The sequence below is a fragment of the Aquila chrysaetos genome, chromosome 10, assembly GCF_900496995.4.
Source record: "Aquila chrysaetos chrysaetos chromosome 10, bAquChr1.4, whole genome shotgun sequence".
NCBI lineage: Eukaryota > Metazoa > Chordata > Aves > Accipitriformes > Accipitridae > Aquila > Aquila chrysaetos.
The window spans coordinates 27,152,869-27,174,961 of NC_044013.1; the positions used below are offsets into that span (position 1 = coordinate 27,152,869).

General features: G+C 40.2%; 1 protein-coding gene across 10 annotated transcripts; it reads left to right on the plus strand.

Moving 5' to 3' along the window:
• Positions 1 to 1,828: 1,828 nt before the first annotated feature.
• IWS1 (interacts with SUPT6H, CTD assembly factor 1) lies at positions 1,829 to 20,370 on the plus strand. Of its 10 annotated transcripts, XM_030027516.2 has the most exons (15): positions 2,645 to 2,755; positions 4,726 to 4,782; positions 4,871 to 4,925; positions 8,841 to 9,555; positions 10,177 to 10,369; positions 10,613 to 10,670; positions 11,023 to 11,123; positions 11,881 to 12,031; positions 14,261 to 14,343; positions 14,632 to 14,761; positions 15,945 to 16,062; positions 16,852 to 16,966; positions 17,167 to 17,223; positions 17,413 to 17,524; positions 19,969 to 20,370. In XM_030027516.2, exons 4-15 carry the CDS (start codon positions 8,874 to 8,876, stop codon positions 20,098 to 20,100), a joined length of 1,932 nt encoding a protein of 643 aa, XP_029883376.1. In that variant the 5' UTR covers positions 2,645 to 2,755; positions 4,726 to 4,782; positions 4,871 to 4,925; positions 8,841 to 8,873; the 3' UTR covers positions 20,101 to 20,370. The 10 variants fall into 10 exon arrangements, with proteins under 10 accessions (XP_029883370.1, XP_029883369.1, XP_029883367.1 ...); XM_030027510.2 differs by lacking the exons at positions 2,645 to 2,755; positions 4,726 to 4,782; positions 4,871 to 4,925 and adding exons at positions 1,829 to 2,050; positions 18,118 to 18,278; XM_030027513.2 differs by lacking the exons at positions 4,726 to 4,782; positions 4,871 to 4,925 and adding an exon at positions 1,893 to 2,050 and having other exon boundaries at positions 2,640 to 2,755.
• Positions 20,371 to 22,093: the final 1,723 nt, after the last annotated feature.

Below are 22,093 nucleotides of genomic sequence, written 5' to 3' on the forward strand. Positions count from 1 at the left end.
AAAAGCAGTAAAAGTCATATAGGAGTGGGAAAAAAGGATGTGATAACCATTAAGAGCGTGGTCCTGAGGATCACTAAGGGACCTTTGGGCCTATGTGGAAAAGACCTATAAAGCTGTAAACAGAGACATCATTCTCTATATGTTTTATGTATGCTGCTTTCAGGCAGGGGAAAAAAGGGTTTTCTGCAATTTTGCTAAGAATGTAGGATTGTATCCAACAAACATCTGACTCTGCTGCCAGCTTCTCCTAAGTGAAACACGGTAGAAGATGTTGAGTACTGACTCAGTTCAGAGTTCAGCTGTATTTAACACAGTACACTGAACTGCCTGCGTTAAAACTGTGCTTGCGGCTGGAGTGTGTTAGTTTATAATGGCTTAACCTCTCTGCCATCCATTCTAAAGTGCCTTTAGCACAGAAGAAATACTGACTCATTTTGCCCAGAGTTCTCAACTTACTAAATTTTGATGTCCCTGAACAAGAGCGTAGCATATAGGATTATAAAAATCACTGTTGTTTAGAAATATCCCAAATGACACTGTCTCAATAGTTTTCTATTTGTCACACATCAACCTGTACCCTGTTAGAAAATGAAGATGTTTTGTTTGCCACAGAAAAAGGAGAGGCAGACCAGCACCGTATGCTTTCCATTTTAAAATGATGCATCAATGACAGAAGGCATCCCTAGTAATCCTCCACTGATGTATCATAGGCGTGCCAAATAATTGAATAATGCAACTGCTCAGAGGATAGAGGTTACTAAAACAGAATGCAAAAATTCCTGAGAAAGACAGGGGTTGTTCTGCCCCTGTGTTTACTCCAGAAGTCAGCAATTACAGGGGAGTTCAGGGCTAGCTTTCAGTCAATTCTGAAGGCTAAATCTGGAGGAACCACCCACACATGAACTAGATTGAACCGCAGCTTCAGCTAGGACAGTCAGACCTAAATTCATTGAGACAACTAGTCCTCAGTTTTCACAGCTAGCTGCGGGTCCCCTCCTCAGCCAGCAGCAACATAAAAATTGTTGACCTGCATCGTGGCATCCAGAGCCCCTGTGCGTACCTGTGCCTGAACTCTGGTTTTGCTCTGCTACCTCCTTGTAGAGATTCACATTAATTCTTGCTAACTGGATTTGTAGGGAGCAGATAAATTCACCTGTTGCTTAAATGGTAAAATCTTTTCTATTCAAGGCAGTAGATGAAATTCTTGATCTCCCATCCTTTACCAGTATAGGAAGCATTTTTACCAGATGTGCCTTTGATTGACCAGTGGAAAGGAGATGTTGGGTAACTCTCGTGTAGTTCAGGGCTGTGGGTTTAAGCAGTCATGTGACATTTTCTGGGGTTTAGTCTCTCGGACATTCCCATATGGCTCATACAAGGAAACATCTTTATTAAAATAACAACCATTTCACACTTCTGTACAGCTGTTCATTTCCCATGTTGATGCAAAGGCTCAAAATAGCCTTTTTTTTCCTCAAAGGCTCCTTCAGTTTCCCCAGCACTTCAGTTAGCAAGCTAAAATCAAACTATTTTCTAGAAAAAAATGCAAAAAAATGTTTAGGGGAGAGAAAAAAAAAGGTTTAAATCAGACCCCGTATGAAAGCAGTGAGCAGTCTCCCGTTTCCCATCACTAACACCTGACCTTAGTCTCTCCAAACATTAGGCTGTCGGAAACCCGTTTCAACGGCCGGGCGGGGCGGGGCGGGGCGGTGTAACGGTGCGGCTCCTCTCACCCTCCCGCGCGGCGCCCCCTGGCGGCGGCTCCCCCCTGAAGCCTCGCGAGAGCCTCTCCCTCCAGGGGCGCGCGGGGGAAGAGGGCGGCCGTTCTTAACGCATGCGCGGGGGGGGTGGGGGTTGCCGGCCGTTCGGAGGAGAGGCGCCATTTTGGGCCTGTGCGAGGCGGGCGGCGGTGGCGCCTGGAGGTCGGCGGGCCCTAGCGGCGAGCGCTGCGCTGGGGCCTTCGTCTTGCCGCCAGCCCCCGGGGCCTCGGCGGGGAGGCGGGGCCGGCGGCCCGCCATGGAGAGCGAGTACTACGGCGGCGACCAGTCAGGTACCGGCGCGGGAGCGTCCCCCGCGGGAGGGGCGCCTGGGGCACTGGGCCCTGGGAGGGAGGGTTCTGGGCACGGCGTTGCCCTCGGGGATCGCCCTGCCCTGTCCGCCCGGGTTCCTCGGCGTTCGCCGTGGTGTCGCGTAGCGGCGGCGGAGCCGTGCCCGGGACCCCAGCTCGGCGGCCGCTCCCCCGAGGGTGCGCGGGGCCGGGCCGGGCCGCCTCCGCCCCGGCGGTAGTCAGCAGCCGGCTCCGCAGGGCTCTGGGGTGACATCGGCCGGGCCGGGTCCCCTGGCGTGATCGCAGCACAGCGGCCGCCTGATTATTAGTTCGGTGTTTTGATGAGTGTTGTCAGTCACTGCTTGCGTGCGTGTTATAAGTGATTTTGTGATCTCTTTGGGGGGCTGTCTGTGGTGGGTTTGTTCCAAACCTTCCCAGTAGATACTTTCCGTTTCTCTGTATTCGTGCACTGTCAGAACGAGAGTCTGATCGTAGCACAGCCCGGCTCCCTGTTCATCATCACTGTCAGTGCTCTTTTAAACACTGGGAGATGACACTGAGTTTTACTTTTCTTTTCCTAACTTCGGAGTAGATGATGGTGGAGCTACTCCAGTGCAAGACGAACGAGATTCAGGATCTGATGTTGAAGATGAAGGAAATGAGCAGCATTCTGGATCTGAGAATGGAAGTGTAGGGCACCATTCAGAGGTACTACTGGAACTTTATCTAGATAAAGATTACTCTTCTAAAAATTGATTTTTTTTTTTCTTTTTAAAGAGGCATTTTCTCTTAACTGAGACTTATGTGTTTATTTAGTTGTTCTTGAGGGTCCTGTCTGGCAAAACTTTACTTCCAGAAAGAAATGGGTCAGATAATCTCTTGACCAATATGTAGAATAGGGTCACTTTTATTTTTCTTCTTAATTGTTTTAACAGCATTCACTGTTTTGTACTAGAAAAACTTTAATTTTGTTATACTCAATTGCAAGAAGATAAACTCTTTGGGTTTGATATTCTAAGCAGTGGATTATGAGTAATTTGGAATTTTACCTCAAATTCTGCACAGTAATGTAAAACCACACATTATGGAGGCATAGATTTCTGTACCCAAGAATAAATGCACTTCCATCTTTCCTCTCAGAAGTGAGAGTTGACTGTCAAGTCTGTTTTGTGCTATGGTTTTCACCTTGTCGTTCACAAAGGAGCAGGTCTCCATGTGGAGCAAGAGCAGGTTAAGGTTCCTAAATGGGATCTGTTCTTCCTCTGAAGATGTTCTTGCTTCGAGAACCCTACACCATGAAAAGGGTGGTAGTGCTTTGATCCAGGGTTGTATTTGGGGGAGAGTCACTTGTGGATTGACTATTTTGGTTGAAAAGAGATTCTGATAAAAGTGAAGGTTCCGTTTAGATTTGTAGGACAGTTTTGGAGTTAATTTTGAGGATTTTTTTGTGACTTGAAATAGAATTACTTCAGGTCTTACTAGGAAGGAATAATTTTGGCCTGTGAACTCATGTCTTCTGCCAGCAAAGTTCTGGAGAGCTTCTTGATACTCATAAAAACTGTAGTCAAAGCCATGTCATTCTGTTCAGCATATTTTGTTGCTTCTTTTGTAAAGATCAGGTTTGACTCTGGGTTTTCAGTGGTTATACATTTTAAAAATTGCTTAAAATGCATGATGTGATATACTATAGCAGGCTGATGTGTCAAAAGGCTCAACTCTGCTGTGGTATAACTTGCAATCCTCTTGGCTTTTTCTCCACCCCTTTATTGAATTCATACTTCCCTCAGAGTTAGAAAGTAGATTTTATATTTGTATAAAATGAAAGTTCTTCCCATGTATTTGAATTTGAGTATAAATCAGATTTGGAATTTATTTTTTTTAAAAAGGTGTTATTTACAGTGGAAGAAATTGATTTAGTGTGAGGCAGCATCTGTTATTGTGACAGTCAGGATTTCAGTGTGGGAGAAAATAAGTCTTTCAGCATGGGAGAAATAACTGTCTTTCAAAGGGATTTAGTAATTCTGCTTTAATGAAAAAAAATATGGTGATGAGTGCATGGAGAGTCATGTTGTTGCTACAATAATATTAAGCTTTTTCTGCTGTCTATGAAAACTTGGTCATTTGTTCTTACTCTTCAATATTGTGAGATTTTAATTTTACTTACTGTGGCAAAGTAGTTGGAAATCTGGCCTAAAGAGTAGGTAGTTGACTATTACTTACATCTTCAGCATGTCTTTTTCAGATTTAAATAACCAGAAAGTACTAGGACCTATTATCATTGTTAACTGATCCTCTTCATGTGCCTGCATTATTTTAAGGGCTTTGTTCTGTGACGGCTGTTGAATATTCCTCTGTAGATAAAATACTTCAGAAAGTCCATGTAAAAAAAACCAAAACCTAACTAAAAAAAACCCCTGAGTTAAATCACCTTTCTGTCCAATAGTAAATGTGAACCTTCAAGCTTTAATGCTTTATTTGATTCAGTTCAAATCATAAACATTTGAGTATTTTGTTTTGTTATGAAATCTTACATTCTTAGTTTTCCCTACATCAAATTCAAAATGCAACTCAAAAAGTGTTGTTGTGGAACAGTTGTCTCTCAAAGGAGTAGCTTTCAGTGATCTATCATATTATTTACCCTAAATATTCTCTCATCCTCTTATTTCCTTCATCTTTAGGATTATGTGGGAGGAATGACACTCAAAGGTAATAAAACCTTTGAGACAGCCTAATCAGTTAAGTCTATTTAATTACTATTTCGTCTCTAAATTAGAACTCAGATGTTAAGAACTAAAGTTTTAAACTTTCAAACTTTTTTTTCAGGTTCTTAACTTTAAAGAAAAGGGGAATCCTGACGAATTACTTATGTAGGTCTCAGGTATGTGGGTTTTTCTTTTCCACAATTCTTTTCTGGCTTTCCTTCCCCCAGTCCCACTTTATCTATAAATGTTCTCCTTGATGTCCTTACTGATTCTGCTTTAGACAAATAGAATTAGATAACACATAGTTTTAGTACAGTAATGAATATGAAATCACATTTACAGTGTTTGTACAAGTCAGGCTCATATGGAAATCTTTAATGACAGATTCTTTCACCAAGTTGCTGCTGTCTTCATGAATTAAGTTATGGTTTGACTGTGACTGTTAACAAACATACACAAATAACTTACATTTCTGAAAAAAGAGAAATTTACTGATCTGCCTATGATGGTTAGGTATGCCTTAGTTTAACAATTGTCATTCATGAGATTGTACTGGATGGGTCAATTTTGTTGAACTCACTAAATTATCAAAGTAGTACCTCTTAAAAGTGGCTGCATGTTGATCCAATAAACTGCTTGCTAACTGGAATTTTTATGTGGAAGGATAACACTGTAAATTTGATTTTGATGTATTCCTTATTTTATACTGTACTAAAGCCTCATGTTATAGAATTCTTTCAGTTAAAAAAAAAAAAAAAAAGGACATCTCAAAGTGTTTATAGATAAAGAGGAGGAAGAAAAGAAAGCAAAGGAATTAGAGAAAAATGTGGTAGCAATTACCTGAGACCTACTTGTTTTTGAGGATGTCTGATCTTTATTTTTATTAAGTATTTGGAAAAGGAAAAATAGAAAACCCCCAAATTACATACTTGATTTCTTTGAAAACATCTTTTTAGAGACGAACCAGTAAAAAAAAGGGGGGAGGGGAGTAGAGGGGAGACTATGCTACAGAGTTTAGTTGTCTTACTGTGAAGTTGCATGCACTTTTTATATCAAGTATATTTCAAAATGTTCACAGATTCGTTAATTCAGAAGACCTTTGTGCTGATGGCTGTGGACAGGGCCTATCTGTTCTGTGTAGGGTCTCAGCGAGTCAGCTCTGTCTCAGCTCTGCTTTAGAAGATGCTCAGTTATGTTAATGTGCTGAGTCTGACATGGCGTGTGTCATCTCTCTGCGGGGCTTACTGACTTGACTAATATAACTGTGTGCTTTCTGGGTTAGCTCTGGTTGAGCTTTCCAGACTCAGGACTAGAGTAGATAGTGCCTGTCTGCCCAATCTGTGTATGGGCACCTGTATTTTCTAAGTGGTTTTTCTGTAGGTGATTCTATCACAGTAGAGTTCAGCTGCTGTAACCACTGGGATTCTGTGGTGCAGAGCACTGTGTATACAGCGTGAGCTAATTAGGATGCACGTCTGCTCTCCCTCCCCAAACGTCTTCATTCTCATAGGGATTGCGGGTTTGCAGTAACAGATTAGAGATTCAATATATTGTAAAGTGCTTCAGTAATAATGCTGTATAATTGTACTGACTTCTTACCAAGTATTTGGCATAGTAAGTTCCTTGTAATTTAGTAATGTATTCTGAATAGGTGGCTATATAACCTGCAGCCACACTTCTGACCTTAGAAACATTTATGAATCATGGATTCTAGTTGTTTTTTAGTTTTGTTTACTTGTTCACCAAAGAATTTTTAGACTGGCAGTCTGGAAGGTGATGAGCCTAACAGTTTAAACAGTATTTGTATGGTTTTCCTTGGGTTTGTTTAGCAAAATCCCTTATTAGTGCTGACGTAAGTATCAGTACCTATTCAGCATTAGCCATCTGAAATCAAGAGAAGACAGACAAACCCACCAAAAATTAAATGGTAGGAAAATAGGGATTAAAGAATTTCTATTATTATAAGCATCAATTTCAGTGTAGACCTCTGAATTTCAGTACTTCTCAATGACCTTACCTGTAACACTGCTGTAAAATCTGTGTTTCCTGTTCTGTTTGCAGCTGCAGTTTTCTTTAATATTAAATAATACAGTTGGAGAAAATACATCACATACACATGTTGTTACTTTATGTGGTAGATACTGGGCAGGAGAGGGCAATCCAATTAATTTTTTGCTAAGAAAAAACAGAAGTAAATAAAATCCCATAACAAACTGAGAGCAGTTGAATGTGTGTGGTGTTCCTCAGCTGTGCATCCTCCATTCTGTAACTTCTTAATCTTCGTATTTTATTCTTTAAAATTCCAAATTCAGGTTTTGACAGAACCATGCTTCCTTTCTGTAAGGAGAAATGAGAAATGCTGAATAATACCACCAGCATGATTCAAAAGACTAGCATTGCTGTAGAGACAGGGACAAGCAGAGACAAAACTACTCACTCGGATTATCACAACAGCTGTTTTGTAGCTAGCATTAAGTAATGTGGAAATAGTGAAGTTGTATTTGAAGTGCATGTTTTAAAATTATATAGTCCAGATTTTTTCCATTGTGCAGTAACTGTTAGTGAATCTGCAGTAGTTTAGAAGTTACTACTTCTAAATGGGAATAAATTCGTAAGGTCCAAAATCTTAAAAAGCAATGTTATTTACCACTTAGTATAATTCTGGAGGGAGTCGTTCCTAAAAGCAATTAAAATTAATTTTATTTAAAATTCCTTCTTAACCATACATTTTAAAGATAAATAGTGTTGTTTGTTGTAGGTGTAGGATAGATACACCTGCGTTATTTTGTATGCCTCTGAATGTGGGAGTAGAATGACTACAGAAAATAAAAATAGATAGTAAGTCTGTCTTTCCAAGGAAATTAAATTGCTGACGAAAAAGATTTGGAAGCTCCAGGACATATAGGTCTTAAAGTATCTCTTAGGACAGTAAATAGTCAGTTTGCAAATATGCTAGTGGAAGGAGTCTATAGCTGAGACAAAATCACCCCTGAGGAAAGCCTGGCTGAAGATTGGATTTGAGTATGTAGAAAAGAAGTTCCTTTTACAGCATTGTTCTTTTCAGTTGAAAATGGGATTATTGTGACAGTGAATGTGAGAGATGTACTGAGTTAATGAAATGAGTGTTCAAGAGTGTAATTTTGTTTTCTCAGGTAAATGCAATTGAGATTTTTTTTTTTTTCCAAGTAGAAATTAGATGTTGTAGGAACGATAAAACAAGATGTTGTCTGTAATGATGTTGGTAGGTGGCTTGTGAAAGGTTTTCCAAAAATGGAGCGTGTGGCTCAGTATTTTTTGCTGTGGAGAAAAAGACATAAAGGTTTGTGTTTCAATTCTAAAGTTTTAAGAAGATCAGTATATTTGTGCATAGGTTATCTCAGATGTCTGGATAGGCATGGGAGTTACCAGCTTAAGGCAGAGAAGAAGTGTTGAATTTGTTCTTAGATTCTTATACACTGAAACACAAAACTGGTTAACAATAATACTTTGAAAACTGACTAAAACTTTATTCCTGTTTTTTGGTAGGCTTTTGGGCTTGAGATGTTCTTAAATAAGTTTCCTTGGCAAAGAAGGAAAGGGCACAAGCTCTCTTGAGCTTCACTTGGAAAGTAATGAATGTACAGTTTCAGTAAAATGTATTTCATACAAAAAACATCTGTTTGAGATCTTAAGAAAATGACAAGTGCGAGATACTGTTTCTTGCCTTATTACTGGGATTTTGGACTAAATCACTTTGAAGGCGCGTCTTTTTAAAATAAAAGCACTAAGCATTTACACTCGAGGAACTGGATGCTTCTTAGACATCTTTGAGTGTTATTAAAATTCTGTTACCATTTCCAAAATATGACTGAGCTGCAGGGTGGACAGACTTCCATTGATCTCTTAATATTATTTTTTCTTGATCTGAAGTATTTGATAGTACTTTGATGCAAATTGTCTAATAATTATTTCTGTGTAGAAAGTTATTTCAGTTTGCAGTACCTTGGGTAACCAAATTGGAGGAAGGACAAGTGAAAAATTCAGAACATTTTTTGTTTACTTTTTAAGGGTTTTTTTTTGCTTAGTTGCCTGAGATTATTTTTCTCTTTCAGAATGAACACAGTGATGCAGAAGATGATGGGCAAATGGGAGAGCCTCATATGACAGACTCTGAAAACGAAGATATCCCAAGGCAAAAAGACAGCGACTCGGATAATGAGGAGCCTCGAAATCACAATGTAAGTGATTCGGACAACGAAGCAGCTCATGGAGGTAAAGACAGTGATTCTGATACGGAGGACCATCCAAATCGGCATTTAAGTGACTCTGAAAATGAAGATGCCTTAAATCATCGAGCAAGTGACTCTGAAAATGGAGAACCTCACAGGGATCACAGTAGTGATTTTGAAAATGAGGAGTCACATAAGCAGCCGGCCAGCGACTCAGAGAGCGAGGAGCTCCAGAAGCAGCCGGCCAGCGACTCGGAGAGTGAAGAGCTCCAGAAGCAGCCAGCCAGCGACTCGGAGAGTGAGGAACTCCGCAAACAGCCAGCTAGCGACTCTGAGAGTGAGGATGTTTCCAGACAGAAACAAGAAATAGAGTCTGAGGATAGCGATGGGGAGGACAGGAAGGAGGAGGTGCAGAATGATTCTCATCATTCAGATAATGAACATGTAAGGGAAGGATTTCAGGGCTCTGACAGTGAAGAGGAAGCTCCGAAGAGGCGAAAGATACCAGACAGTGATGAAGAAGAGAAGGAGGAGGAGAAGACAGTGAAGAGGAAAACAGCTATCCTTTCTGACAGTGAGGATGACAATGAGAAAACACGTAAGGAACTATAGTGTGAAAATAAAAATGTGATGCGACAAGCAGTAATGTTAGGGTTAAATCAGTGTTTTTATGTGAAGAAAGCATCTAAGATAAATATGAAACCATAAAGCAAATTTGGTTTTGGAGCACAACTGCATTTGTAGATGCTATTGTTCTAACTGCATTTCTGTGTGAATGTATATCTAATACTTTTGAGTAGTAAGTAGGTCTAATAGAAGTAGAAGACTGCAGCGATATTGCTTTATACTGGCATCTTTTGTCATGTTGGTTATTCCTGTTAGACATTTCTTTACTTCTTGTCATTTCTCTAGTCTTTTTTTCCTCTGGCTTGTTTTGTTGGTTTTTTTTTTTTTTTTTTTTTCCCCCACATACTGGGGGTGAGAGTCAGTTTTGAAATTACAATTTTTTATGGATATATGTGGTGTATGGAAACTTCAGTTACTCATTTAATAAAACAGATTTTGGAATGGATGTGTTTAAGAAATGGCAGTGATTTTGTGTAGAATGCCTAGTCAGCTTCCCTCTTGTCCAAATTGAATTTGAGAGAATAGGTTTTTGAGAGTACCAGTTGTCACCTCTGTTACTAGAACATGTAGTAATGCTCCTTTCTGTTGGCAGCTGCAAAAAAAGTACGAATCCTTTCTGATGTTGAAGAATCGGACAGTGATGCTGCTTCAGAGAAATCCGACAAAAGGAAGAAAAATATTGTATCAGATAGTGAGGAAGAAGAAGAAAGAAAAGAGAATGCTGGGAAGAAAAAAGAAGAGAAAGATCTGTTTGGCAGTGACAGTGAATCTGGAAATGAACAAGAGTAAGTGATTCTGGGAATATGAATTCCTTCAGGGTTGCATGTAGTGAGACTGATCATGAATGGAGAATGGATGAATCCCAACCAGAGAATGATTGTCCACCTTCATTGGTGGTGTGAAGAGGAAGGTCAGTAGTAGGTGGCAGAATGAAAGGTGGATCTCCACACAGTCATTAGAAATTTTGCAGAAAATGCAGTTCTCACTGTTGCAGTCTAAATAGATAAATGTTACTGTTACCTTTACAGGAACCTGATTGCAGATATATTTGGAGAATCTGGTGATGAGGAGGAGGAGGAATTTACAGTAAGTGTTATTGTGGATGTCTCTTGTTCACTTGCTAGATGTAATCTTCGTGGGAAGGTACTGCAGAATGACTGTTCGGGTTTGAACTCATGTTCAAGGATGTGCTGTATCAGGAGGGAAGCTTTGTATCTGCTGGACTCACTGAGGTAGTCTTTGCATGAAATAACATTTACACCTCCTCTGTTGGGAGTTATTGGTGTGAAAGTCACAAGTGGAATTAGGAAGCCTTTGTTCCTCTTTCTTCTAGATCCTCTGCAGACCTATCTGAAGCTTTTTGAGTATCAGTGTCAGGTGCCCGAGTAGATGCTCAATCTTAATCCATACACTGATTTGCACTGTCTTTACCCATCAGGGTTTTAACCAGGAAGATTTGGAGGAAGAGAAAGGTGATGCAGACATGAAGGAGACAGCAGATGAATCGGACTCTGATGATAACATCAAAAGAGGGAAGCAGTAAGTTGATGTGTTACATACTCCTTTGTTAATAGCAAATGCAAGATTTTAGTGAAAGAGCTCCTCCAAAGACTGGCTAGACTTCCTAGTTCAGAAAGGCATCGGACTATATTTCCACAGAAAGTGTGTTCTCATAAACTACAACAGAAGGTCCTCTCTCAGCTTGTACAGTTTAGTCACTTGGCAGTCCATAGCAGATTACCTGTGGTGCTGCTTGAGAGAACAGTATTTCATGATTTGCATCAAAACCTGAGTGAAATTAATACCTAATCAAACAAGGATCTAAGTCTGCTTTTAGCAGTTCAGCGTTGGAGTCACAGGTGTGTTCCTCTGCTGGTGTAAGGGTTAAGGTATGGCAAGACTTGCTGTCAGCATGTCTCCTGTTTCCTTTCTATCTGCTCCAGTAGCATCAGAGCAGTGTATTGCAAGTACAGGAAAGCTGAATCTTTTTCAGCTTCATTGACAGCTTTAGCATTGTTGGAACCCTGGATATTACATGTGTGCATGTCATTAGCTATTTCAGCAAGGTCTTGCAGACTTCTGAGGGCATTTCAGAGCCATTGAAGCCCTTTGCTAGTTTCCCAGCTTGTATGCTGAGGTTAACTAATTGACTTACAGGGACATTGAGCTGTAATGCTTGTAGACTTACTGGAGAATTTTTGAAAGGTTACGCTACAGAAATAGAAAATTATTTCCTACAAAGACAGTAAGATCAACCCTCTTCTGACCATCAGGAAACTCTCTTCTTGCATTTCAGTATGGACTTCATGTCAGATTTTGACATGATGCTGCAACGAAAGAAGAGTATGAGTGGCAAGCGTAGACGAAATCGTGATGGTGGAACTTTTATTAGTGATGCAGATGACGTTGTCAGTGCTATGATTGTGAAGATGAATGAAGCTGCTGAGGTGAGTTTTCTAGGCTCCAAAGACACCTTAAAATCCACTTCCATTTTATGGGAAAAATCTCATGATCAGTAAAAAACAGAAATCTGGCTAGTACTCCGGAGGAGTAATCTGTATGCTATGGAAAGCTACCAATATCTAAATAACTGTTTAAATGTTTTGCTGTTCTGAACTAAAACATTTCTTCTGTTGAAATTTGGAGAAAATATTTATTCATTTTAAAGATTAATATTAGTTAACTTGCTAAACTTTGATCAGCTGATATCAACTGTCCTATAAAAAGGGATGTATACGTGTTCTGTAAACTACATGAATAAGTATATCAAACACTGAGAAAGGGACTATGTTTTAATTTCATTATACAATTACTAGCATATGTAGTACTTTGGTGTTTTTTCCTGAGATGAACCCTTTTCTAAACTGTTTGAATGACAGTACTGTGGTAAATGATAGCAGTGCAACAGAATTATGGGAAGTTCTGCCTTGACGGACTGCCTTTTTCAAGGAGTCATGCTTAATATGTTACTGTGCAAGGTACATTGGGGTCTTGCCTTTTGTCAGTGGTGGTGTTTAACCCCAGCCAGGAACTAAGAACCACGCAGCTGCTCGCTCACTCCCCCCAACCCAGTGGGATAGGGGAGAGAATTGGAGCTAAAAAAAAAAAGTAAAACTCATGGGTTGAGATAAAGACAGTTTAATAGGACAGAAAATAATTTAAAAAAATAATAAAAAATTACAATAATAATAATATAGAAGAATTGGAATATACAAAACAAGTGATGCACAATGCAGTTGCTCACCACTCGCTGACCGATGCCCAGTTAGTTCCTGAGCAGGGATCTGCTCCCCCTGGCCAACTCCCCCTAGTTTATATACTAGGCATGATGTCACATGGTGTGGAATATCCCTTCGGCCAGTTTGGGTCAGCTGCTTTTTGTGCCCCTCCAGCCTTCTTGCTGGCTGGGCATGAGAAGCTGAAAAGTCCTTTAGCCTAAACATTACTTAGCAACAACTGAAAACATCAGTGTTATCAACATTCTTCTCATACTGAACCCAAAACGTAGTACTATACCAGCTACTAGGAAGACAATTAGCTCCATCCCAGCTGAAACCAGGACAGTCAGGTATCTTCTGTTGTGGTGGTTGTTTTTCTAGAGTAGCAATAAAATTAAGGAACAGTACTGTGCAACTCATTAAAACCAATTGGGGGGAATATACAGAACATTAGAAAGAGGAATCTTACAAATAACAACAAAAAAAGAATCTTCCTGAAAACAAGACAAGAAGGATAATGTGTTTGAGGAGGAAGGGGAGAGTGAGATGGCGATCTGGGAGACAACCGAGACTTTCTTGTCAAGACCAAGAAAGTCTTGGGCAAGTTGATAGCCAAATGTTTCAAATGAAGACTTAAAGTTTGAAATGCTTGAAAGAAGATTGGAGCTCCAGTATTGTAGTGTCTTTAGTTCTCTGGCATGTGCCTGTCAAACCGTTCTGGGGCATGAAGAGGAGAAGAAGGGCATTAGAAGGATCTCCTCCCTTGCAATAAAAAAACATTGTGCAGAAAGAGCCTTCAGTGGATTGAGTGGAAAGGAATTGCCACAGCAGGACATATATCTGTTGGTTGTAATGGGTCTTTTTGACATGGGAGCCCAAGTACTGAGCAGATAGTGACATTATGGCCTTGGGTGATAAGTTACTTTGAAACCCAGACTTTGGTTTAGCACATGATGTGCATTTGTATGCTCTTATGTTACTTGCACCGTGCTTCATTCCAAACCTCTAGGTTATCCAGTTACATTCTTAACTGAAGTGAATATTCATTTTCTCACTTTTGGTTAGCTAGTCTTCTGTTGTTCAGGTGAGATTTTACTAACAAAGTTTCTAGGTTATCTGTGCATAGCTAGCATGGAGGACTCTGCAGACCTCCAGTTTATTGCAATCAACCTAAATCACGAAGTAGAAAAAAAAAATGCAATTTTAGGGGGAATCTCCTAATGTGATGCTTTTAAGGAAAATGTTGGCTAAGGTGGGGACTCTTTTTTAAGAGAAGTCATCATATAATGTGTTTTGGGGCTGTAGGAAGATGGAGCAGGGTACAAAGTTACTGTAATCCTGCCAAAGCTGCGCTTCTTGTTTAATAGACTGATCTTTTTCCTGTAAATGTTGTAAAGAGTGGGAGTTGCTGATTTATTCTTTTGATTAACTTATGCTGATTCTCCCAACTCCCTACAGGAGGATCGACAGCTGAATACACAAAAGAAACCAGCACTAAAGAAATTAACTTTGCTACCAACTGTAGTTATGCATCTCAAAAAGTGAGTTGTCATTCTCCCAGTTAATTATCTTCTTGGGGAATATTGGGAATTTGGTAGATTTCATGGAGTGACATTACTGTTGTACTGAGTATGCAGTGAAACACTTTTTTTTCTTCCAAGTAAATGCTGGAGCTAGGTGGCCTCAAAACCCTACAATTCTATGTAATTTTACCTGTTAATTTAACATGAAACAAACTCAAATGCACTGTTGTGCTGAAGGAACATCACATCTTAAGATTTTGATGTATTATATGACTTTGTGGCTTCTCTTTACTTTAAACTTTCTAGGCAGGACCTCAAAGAGACTTTCATTGATAGTGGTGTTATGTCTGCTATCAAAGAGTGGCTTTCTCCTCTTCCAGACCGAAGTCTGCCAGCACTAAAGATACGAGAGGAGCTTCTGAAGATCCTGCAAGAGGTTTGAAACTGACTTAGAACCATAGTTGATTTGTGGCTTCTCCATGGTTTTACAATCATGTGCTTTAGGGAAATGTTTGGTGATAAATGTACTGCAGCTGCTACCAATAGACAGTGCAGTAAAATACACAAGGAAGCAAACTGCAAAATAGATGTGTTTGTTTAAAAGTTGCATCATTTTAATGAGTCTTATGTTGTAGACGTGCTGTCTAGCTGAACAAAATTTGGCTAGGGAGCCTCAGGTGCTTAATTGTTGTTAATGAAAATTTTGCCCATGTTCACAACAAAGCGAATAGCTCTGCTAGCAGCAGGCCAGAACACGTTTCTGAGAGTCTCCGGTGAACTACAGACATGAAGTTTTCCACCCTCTCTCAGGAAGTTACGTGCTATGGCGTTTCTAGATTCTTGATAAATCTAAACTGCTTAGTCACTTATTGTCCCTTGTTCTCACTTATTGTCCACTTGTTCTCAGTGGCTTATATGGTGTGACTGGTCACTTTAATTTGTCTTTGCTGCCTTCAGAAAATAAGCATGGCATAGCCTTGATAGTGAAGAAGTGAAATTTTTCTTGCAGCACCACTAGCTGGCTTTATTTAACTGAAGCTCTGGAAATACTTCTCCTTGCTAAGAATTTGCAAGAGTTCTGCCTGAATTTAGATTATTTGGCCCTGCCTGCCTGTTTCAGGTTTATATGCAAAGTTTAGTGACGAGTCATTTGCTATGTATCCCTGAGTTGTTTTGTTTTTTTTTTTTCTCTCCTGTGGTCCGTTCTCTTTTCCAGCCTATTAAAGTGTGCGGTGCACTAGAAATCCCGTCATACTCAGTATAAACTTTTAGCATTTGTAGCTAAGCCTATTACTTGAATGCTTTTGCCACCTAAGTTTTTATCTTTATAAAATTAATGCTTTGAAGGCAGTAACTCAATTCTTGGGTAATATAAGCAAAAGAGCATTTGGAGTTCTGGAAACTTACTTTATTTTGTGTATAAAACCCAAGAATGTTAAGGTAAATTTCTAGGTTTTGGTGTTTGATACTTAAAGCAGTTCCTATTGGGACAATGAAAAATACTAATTTTTTCAAGCTTATTGTGAAGGTGGGCTTTGGTCTTTTTGCAAAGTTCAATGACACCATTAATGTTCAGACATACTTTCTTGCTATTTTCTGACTTTTCCTTTGCCGTGCAGCTGCCCAGTGTGAGCCAAGAGACCCTGAAGCATAGTGGCATTGGACGAGCTGTGATGTACCTCTACAAACACCCCAAAGAGTCGAGACCGAACAAGGATATGGCAGGGAAGCTAATCAGTATGTAAACCTCCCTTTGCCTTGCCAGTCAGTGAGATTCACTGATAATTTAATTTCTGCATCAATCTTTATTGCATGTTTTTTGCTATTGTCTGTAGTAGAATTAATTCTGCAATGTAGGCATCTCACTAATCTGTTTCATTGCTTTGTTTGTAGAGCTCTTAACAAACACTGTTACATTAACTTCTGCGTGCACCTTTTCCTGTTTCTTTCTTTCTTGTTTTAAACCAGAGGATGGCATTTATTGTGCCCAGATTCTCTCTTGGCTAGTTGTCCAGACCTCATGTATATGCTACAAAGGCAGGAAGGTGCTGCCAGAAGACTGTTTATTCCATGGACTTTAGAGAGATCTTGGGTGATGGAAAGTTTTGCTTCTTAAACAGCTGTAGTCCACGTGTAGTTTATTCCATCCTGAATGACCGCAAACTAATTATAAACTTGTTATGTTCTTTAGGAACTGCTTTGCGTATTTCTAAAAGAGCATGCGCTGTGCCGTGCAGGAGTTCCTGACACTAAGTACTCTAAGAGCTTGGAGAGATTCTAAAAGAGCAGGCAACAGCGAGAGACTTTATGGATGAAAGCTCTTTCTTACTGTCTACAAGGCTGGATTTCCCTGAAATATTAAGGACTCAGAAATAATTTGTTTGGTTGAAAGGAAGCTTAAATACTTGCCATAAACTTTGAAAGCTGTATCTGGTCAGCAGAGTGGTCTGGAGATAAACTTTAGAGGCGTAGTGTTTGTTAACCAGTTTTGGTGTTTGGTTTTGTTTTGTTTTGTTTTTTTAATAGATGAATGGTCTCGACCAATCTTTGGCCTTACCTCAAACTACAAAGGCATGACAAGAGAAGAGAGGGAACAGAGAGATTTGGAACAGATGCCTCAGCGAAGGAGATTAAGCAGGTAGCAGTAGCAGGCAGAAACATGAAATCCTTCCTTCTTTCTAAGACTCTATCAAGAAAAACAAAGTGGTGTGTAAATATAAAGGGAAATAAAAGGATAATAAGTTATGACCTCTCTTTTTTCTTTTACCACGCTTGACTGTCTTTTAAAATTACTATCTTTCTCTGTGTATAGTTGCCTATAAAATTTTATTTTTCTTGCAGCTCTGGTGGTCAGACTCCCCGCAGGGACCTGGAGAAAGTGTTAACTGGAGAGGAAAAGTAGGTTGGATTTTTTAAAAAAATATTGATTAGAAAAAAGTATTTCAGTGGTACTAACAATATGCAATTTGTTTTGAGGTTTTAGAGCCAATGGTTATCCAGTGTGTTTCAGAGGTAGAACACGCTATATTGCTTGTACTTCTTTCTGTGTAAGATTTGTCTCTAATAGTCACATGTGTTTTTCTGCAGAGCTCTTAGACCCGGAGACCCCGGATTCTGTGCCCGTGCAAGGGTGCCAATGCCCTCCAACAAGGATTATGTAGTCAGGCCAAAGTGGAATGTGGAGATGGAGTCCTCCAGGGTAAGCACTGCTGTGTGGGGATAGCTTAGTGACTCTGTGCCTAAGCTGTCTCTGATGAAGCCTGGGAATCTGTCACCTTACTGCCGTGGTTACTGCACAATCCAGTAGCTCTTTTAAGTGCCTCTCCTAATTTGAGTAGACAGTTTTGCTATCAAGTGGGCTGTTCTAAGCTCATTAAATACTTTCACTCGGGTATCATTGCTTCTCTAACCAAAAAGAGATTTTCATGTTAACTATTCTAGAGTCTCTCTCTAGGTTGAGAATCTGATTACAGGCCTCTCATTTTAGAGCATTTTGAACTAAAGCTGCAATTCAATAAGTGTGTCACTGATACTTTTATACCTCTCTGAGTTTTTGTATCGTGTTCTTCTGATAATATGACAGTTTGGGAAAACTTTGAGGTTTTGGTAAACATTAACAGCTTCAGTAGAGGCCTTTGCCTTGCTTTATTTGGTTCATCCATCTACCTTGTACACTTTAATTTAAAAGCAGAGTGGTACATGGTAGAACACATGTAAATGGAAGAAGTAATAATTACTGTGCTTTCTGCTGTTATCTCTCCTTCTGTGCATTAATTGAGATATCGTTTCTAGCCCGGGACTATTAAGAGAGGTATTAGTCGCTTGGAAAAACACAAGAGACGGTTTGCTGAACAGAAACGACTCAGCAAAGTGCATCGGGCCATCAAGTTCAGCATTGAAGGCAACAGGATGCCCCTGTAGCCATGACACTCTGCCTTCCCCAAGTTTGAGAGGTATCCCTCAAGGGAGGTGTGAACAGTGCATGTGCTTCAGCTGTTGGCAGTTTGCACATACAGGAAAGGAGTGTGTACACCCTAATTTAAACTTGGAAAACTCTTTGTATTCTCTCATGTCTGTACTGTGACCTAAAAGGTAACTTGTACAGGAAAAAACAGGCTGTAGCACGTAATGTCTGCCGTGATACCTGCCTCAAGAGGTTCAGGGTACACAAATGAAAGGTGTTAAATGAAAATCCCTGTACTCAAAAATAACTTTGCACCACCTGTGGTTTTGAAAGCTGTTCTGACATCATCAGGTTCTCCAGGTTACCTGAACTGACACAGAGAAATTGTTAGCCCTTAGTATAGGGCTTCATGTCACTGTAAACCAACAACTGTGGCTGGTCCAAAGTAAGGTATTTTTCACGCCTACTCTTTCAAGGAAGTTGAGTGATGTGAGACTTTAGGGGTGGTTGATAGGAGGCAGAGAATGAGACCTCTGCAGACCAGGGGGAGAGGAATCCCCTGCTGTGAATTTGGGGTGGAGGGAAGTCAATTGATTACATACATCAATGTGGGAATTGTTTTGATAATTTCTAGTTTGCATTTCAGTTCTGTGAGCAGGGCTGTCACAACCTAATAGTGACAGGAAGAGGCTAGCACAAATGATAGATAACTGTTGAGTTTAAGCTTCGTATTTATTTGTTTTGTTTTAAAAAAAAAAAAAGATATTTTTTTAAAAATCACTGTGAAATTTCAGATATAATTTCAATGAATAGCAAACAGTTTCATGAATAAAGTTTATTTAAAATCAGTGTGTCAGGAGCGCCTTCCTCAGTGATGGGAACAAGAGGTTCAGTTCCTAATAGATATTTTTTGTCAGATATTAAGTAGCATGTTGTGGATATCTCTGTTTCTCCCGAACTTAAAAGGTGTGAAGTTTTCATCATTTATTGTTTCCATTGTCTAGTTAGGGGAAATAGCTTTTTAGGAAGTAATGGCTATGGATTGGAACGTCCTTGCTGTTTGTCTTCAGTGGCATTTCTTTACAGAATCACTGTAATTAATCTGTGCAAAATAACTGCTGTGTCATCTCAGTTTTTCATTTGCAGTTAAAATACAGGGGTGAAATGCAATAACTCTTCTAATAACTTGTATGGTCAGGTTAGGCATTTCTTTTGCTTCCCCCTACACCCCCTTTTTCCCAATAATCTCTTGCTTTATAAGTACTATACATGACCTTTAAAATAAATTGCAGTTTGGAATCGATATGTCAGCTCAGTCTGCCTCAATTACAGTGTATTCATATCTAAAAATCTTCCCCCCACAGGAAGCCCGTGTGTATGACACTGTAGTGCAGTATATTTCTGATGCTAAACTCCAGCCAATATAGATAGAAAACTATTCCAAACTGTATATTCAGCTGGCACATGAATGACTAACATCGTTATTCATCCCTGTAATGTGAAAGCTTTACTGTGTGATGTTTGTGAGTCCAACTACCTCCATATATGCGATGCATAGATTGGGGGAACCATTTGTCCACTTTGTGGGGAGAGAATGCGTGCACACACACACACACCCAGTTGGAACCACTGGCTTCATCAGCTCCCTCTTGTAGGTTTAACCTTGCATGCATCGCTTTCCTGGAACCTCTGGGACGTCTGCTTTTTTTCAGTGGTAATTATAAGTCTTATTTTTTAAGTTCCAGGGGACCTCTAAGAAAGGGGTGAGTCGACTGGACAAACAGATGCGGAAATTCACAGATATCAGGAAAAAAAGCAGATCGGCCCATGCAGTGAAAATCAGCATTGAGGGCAATAAGATGCCATTGTGACCCTTCACAGAATACCCCATGATCTCTGCTGTAAGACAATACACCCATAGACTCTTTGGAGACCTTTAAATTTTTTACCAACTTGTTTGGGTTTTTTTAGTGAATCTTTAAATTGTTGGTTCAGGTTCTGGTATAAGATGTCGTCCGAGGACTGTGAATATGGGGACTTCTTTCTCCTGATTGTATTTAAACTTGCTCTATTGTGTCCTTTGTACAGATCACGTCTTTGTTGTATTGCAACACTTTAGACAATAAAACATCTTCTGTTTTTTTGGGGGGCTGTCTGTTGATTGCTCAACAGAATGTATGTGTGGATCACCTCGTATGTGGAAGAGCTGCTACCTTAATTTCCTGTTTACCATTGTCCATTTCCTCTTTATTCAGTGCTTCATTAATCGGTTTGTCTGTCTTTGGAGATCTACATGTATTGGTTTTGATTAGAAATACTGACCATCTTCCACTCAAAGGATTTCATTTTTCATGAAAGCATGATATAAAGCTCAAGAGAAGACCAGCAGACCAACCACTGCGAATTCCAGCACCTTCCAGCTAAAATACTTGATGCAAGACAGACAGCAGAATTGCACTACTATTGATCCTCCATGCGAAGGGCAAAGCCTTCACTGGTGACTGCTACTGGAGAACAAAGGGCTGCAGCTGATGGGCTTTTCTGTGACACCTGATAGAATAGATTATTTTTTAAGTAAGCCAGACTTTGGAATTGAGGTTAGGGAGAGTGCTCAAGAAGATGGAATATCAGATTGCTGGGCACTTCTTTTTTGGGTGCTTTATGCAGCACTCGGATTGGCTGCATGGAGCCTTTGCTGCAGGGCTTGATATGGCTGTGAGTCCATTTTTTGTAGAGCTGAAAGCCATGTAAATCTTTTTTCTTTTGCTTTGGTGTTTGGGTAGCTCAAATGTGTGTTGCTCTGTAGCCCACTAGTGACTATCTGAAAGGTTTACTTTACCAGGGGCAAGGACAAGGTTCTGATCTCTGCGTTAGGGAGATAATGCTGCTATTTCTTTGTCCCTGGTGGTACAGAAAGACAGCAGAGCAACATTTTGTACCTCTGCTTCTTTACCTCTACCTCTGAAAATGTTTGCTGAGCTTGCCTACAAGAAGAGGACTCTTCTCTGTGCATGGATAACTGGTAGTTGGGATTTCAGTAAGAAAGTCACCTTTGTTCCAGAGGAGCACAGCCTAATTTGCCGTAATGTGAGTTCTGTAAATTCTTTGAGGTAGGGATCAGGGTGTTGGCTGACTTAGAGGTGCTTGGTACCAAGCACCTCTCTGGCATCTGCTGGCACTGGTAATGGAGATAACGTAAGTATGCGGATGGTCGCATTTTAAATATGCTCCTGTGAGGCTGAAGGGGACTGACAATAAAATAAAGCTGTATGCTGGGACATGAACATCAAGCAAAACCTGAAGGAGGATGCCAGTGCTGCATGGACCCTACTAAAGGAATTCTGCTTGTAAGACTACTTCACCTCCTCTGGCCAGGTATTGCTTATGACAGTAACTTACCTCAGGTGTGTGTTTTTAGCATGCTGAAAGTTTCAAGGGTTTGCCGGGGGGGGGGGGGGGGGTGGGGTGCAGAGTTTCCCCCATTCTTTATTGAAAGACGGGAAATTCCTTACTGCTGTGGGAGCAGGTGCAACTATGTGAAAAATAAGTGACTGGTGTAGAGCTGTTCATACCCAGGTTCTGTTTGGCCCTGAACGTCTTCTTACAGGTTAGGATGGGCTTTTTTCGGGGGGGGGGGGGGGGGGGGGGGGGGGGGGTGTTGGTTGTTTTTTGTAGTTCTGGTACTGCAGTCACAGGGGATTGTGATCTACATTTAAACCTTAAGAGCTGTTTCCTTAAAGTACTGACCCTTGTGGTCTTGCACAGTCCTAATACAGTTTCTTGCCATCAAAGTTAATTGTAATAGCTCAGCATCATCATGTGTTCTCTGAGGCAAACAAAAAGGTTCCATTTCTTGTGAAATGG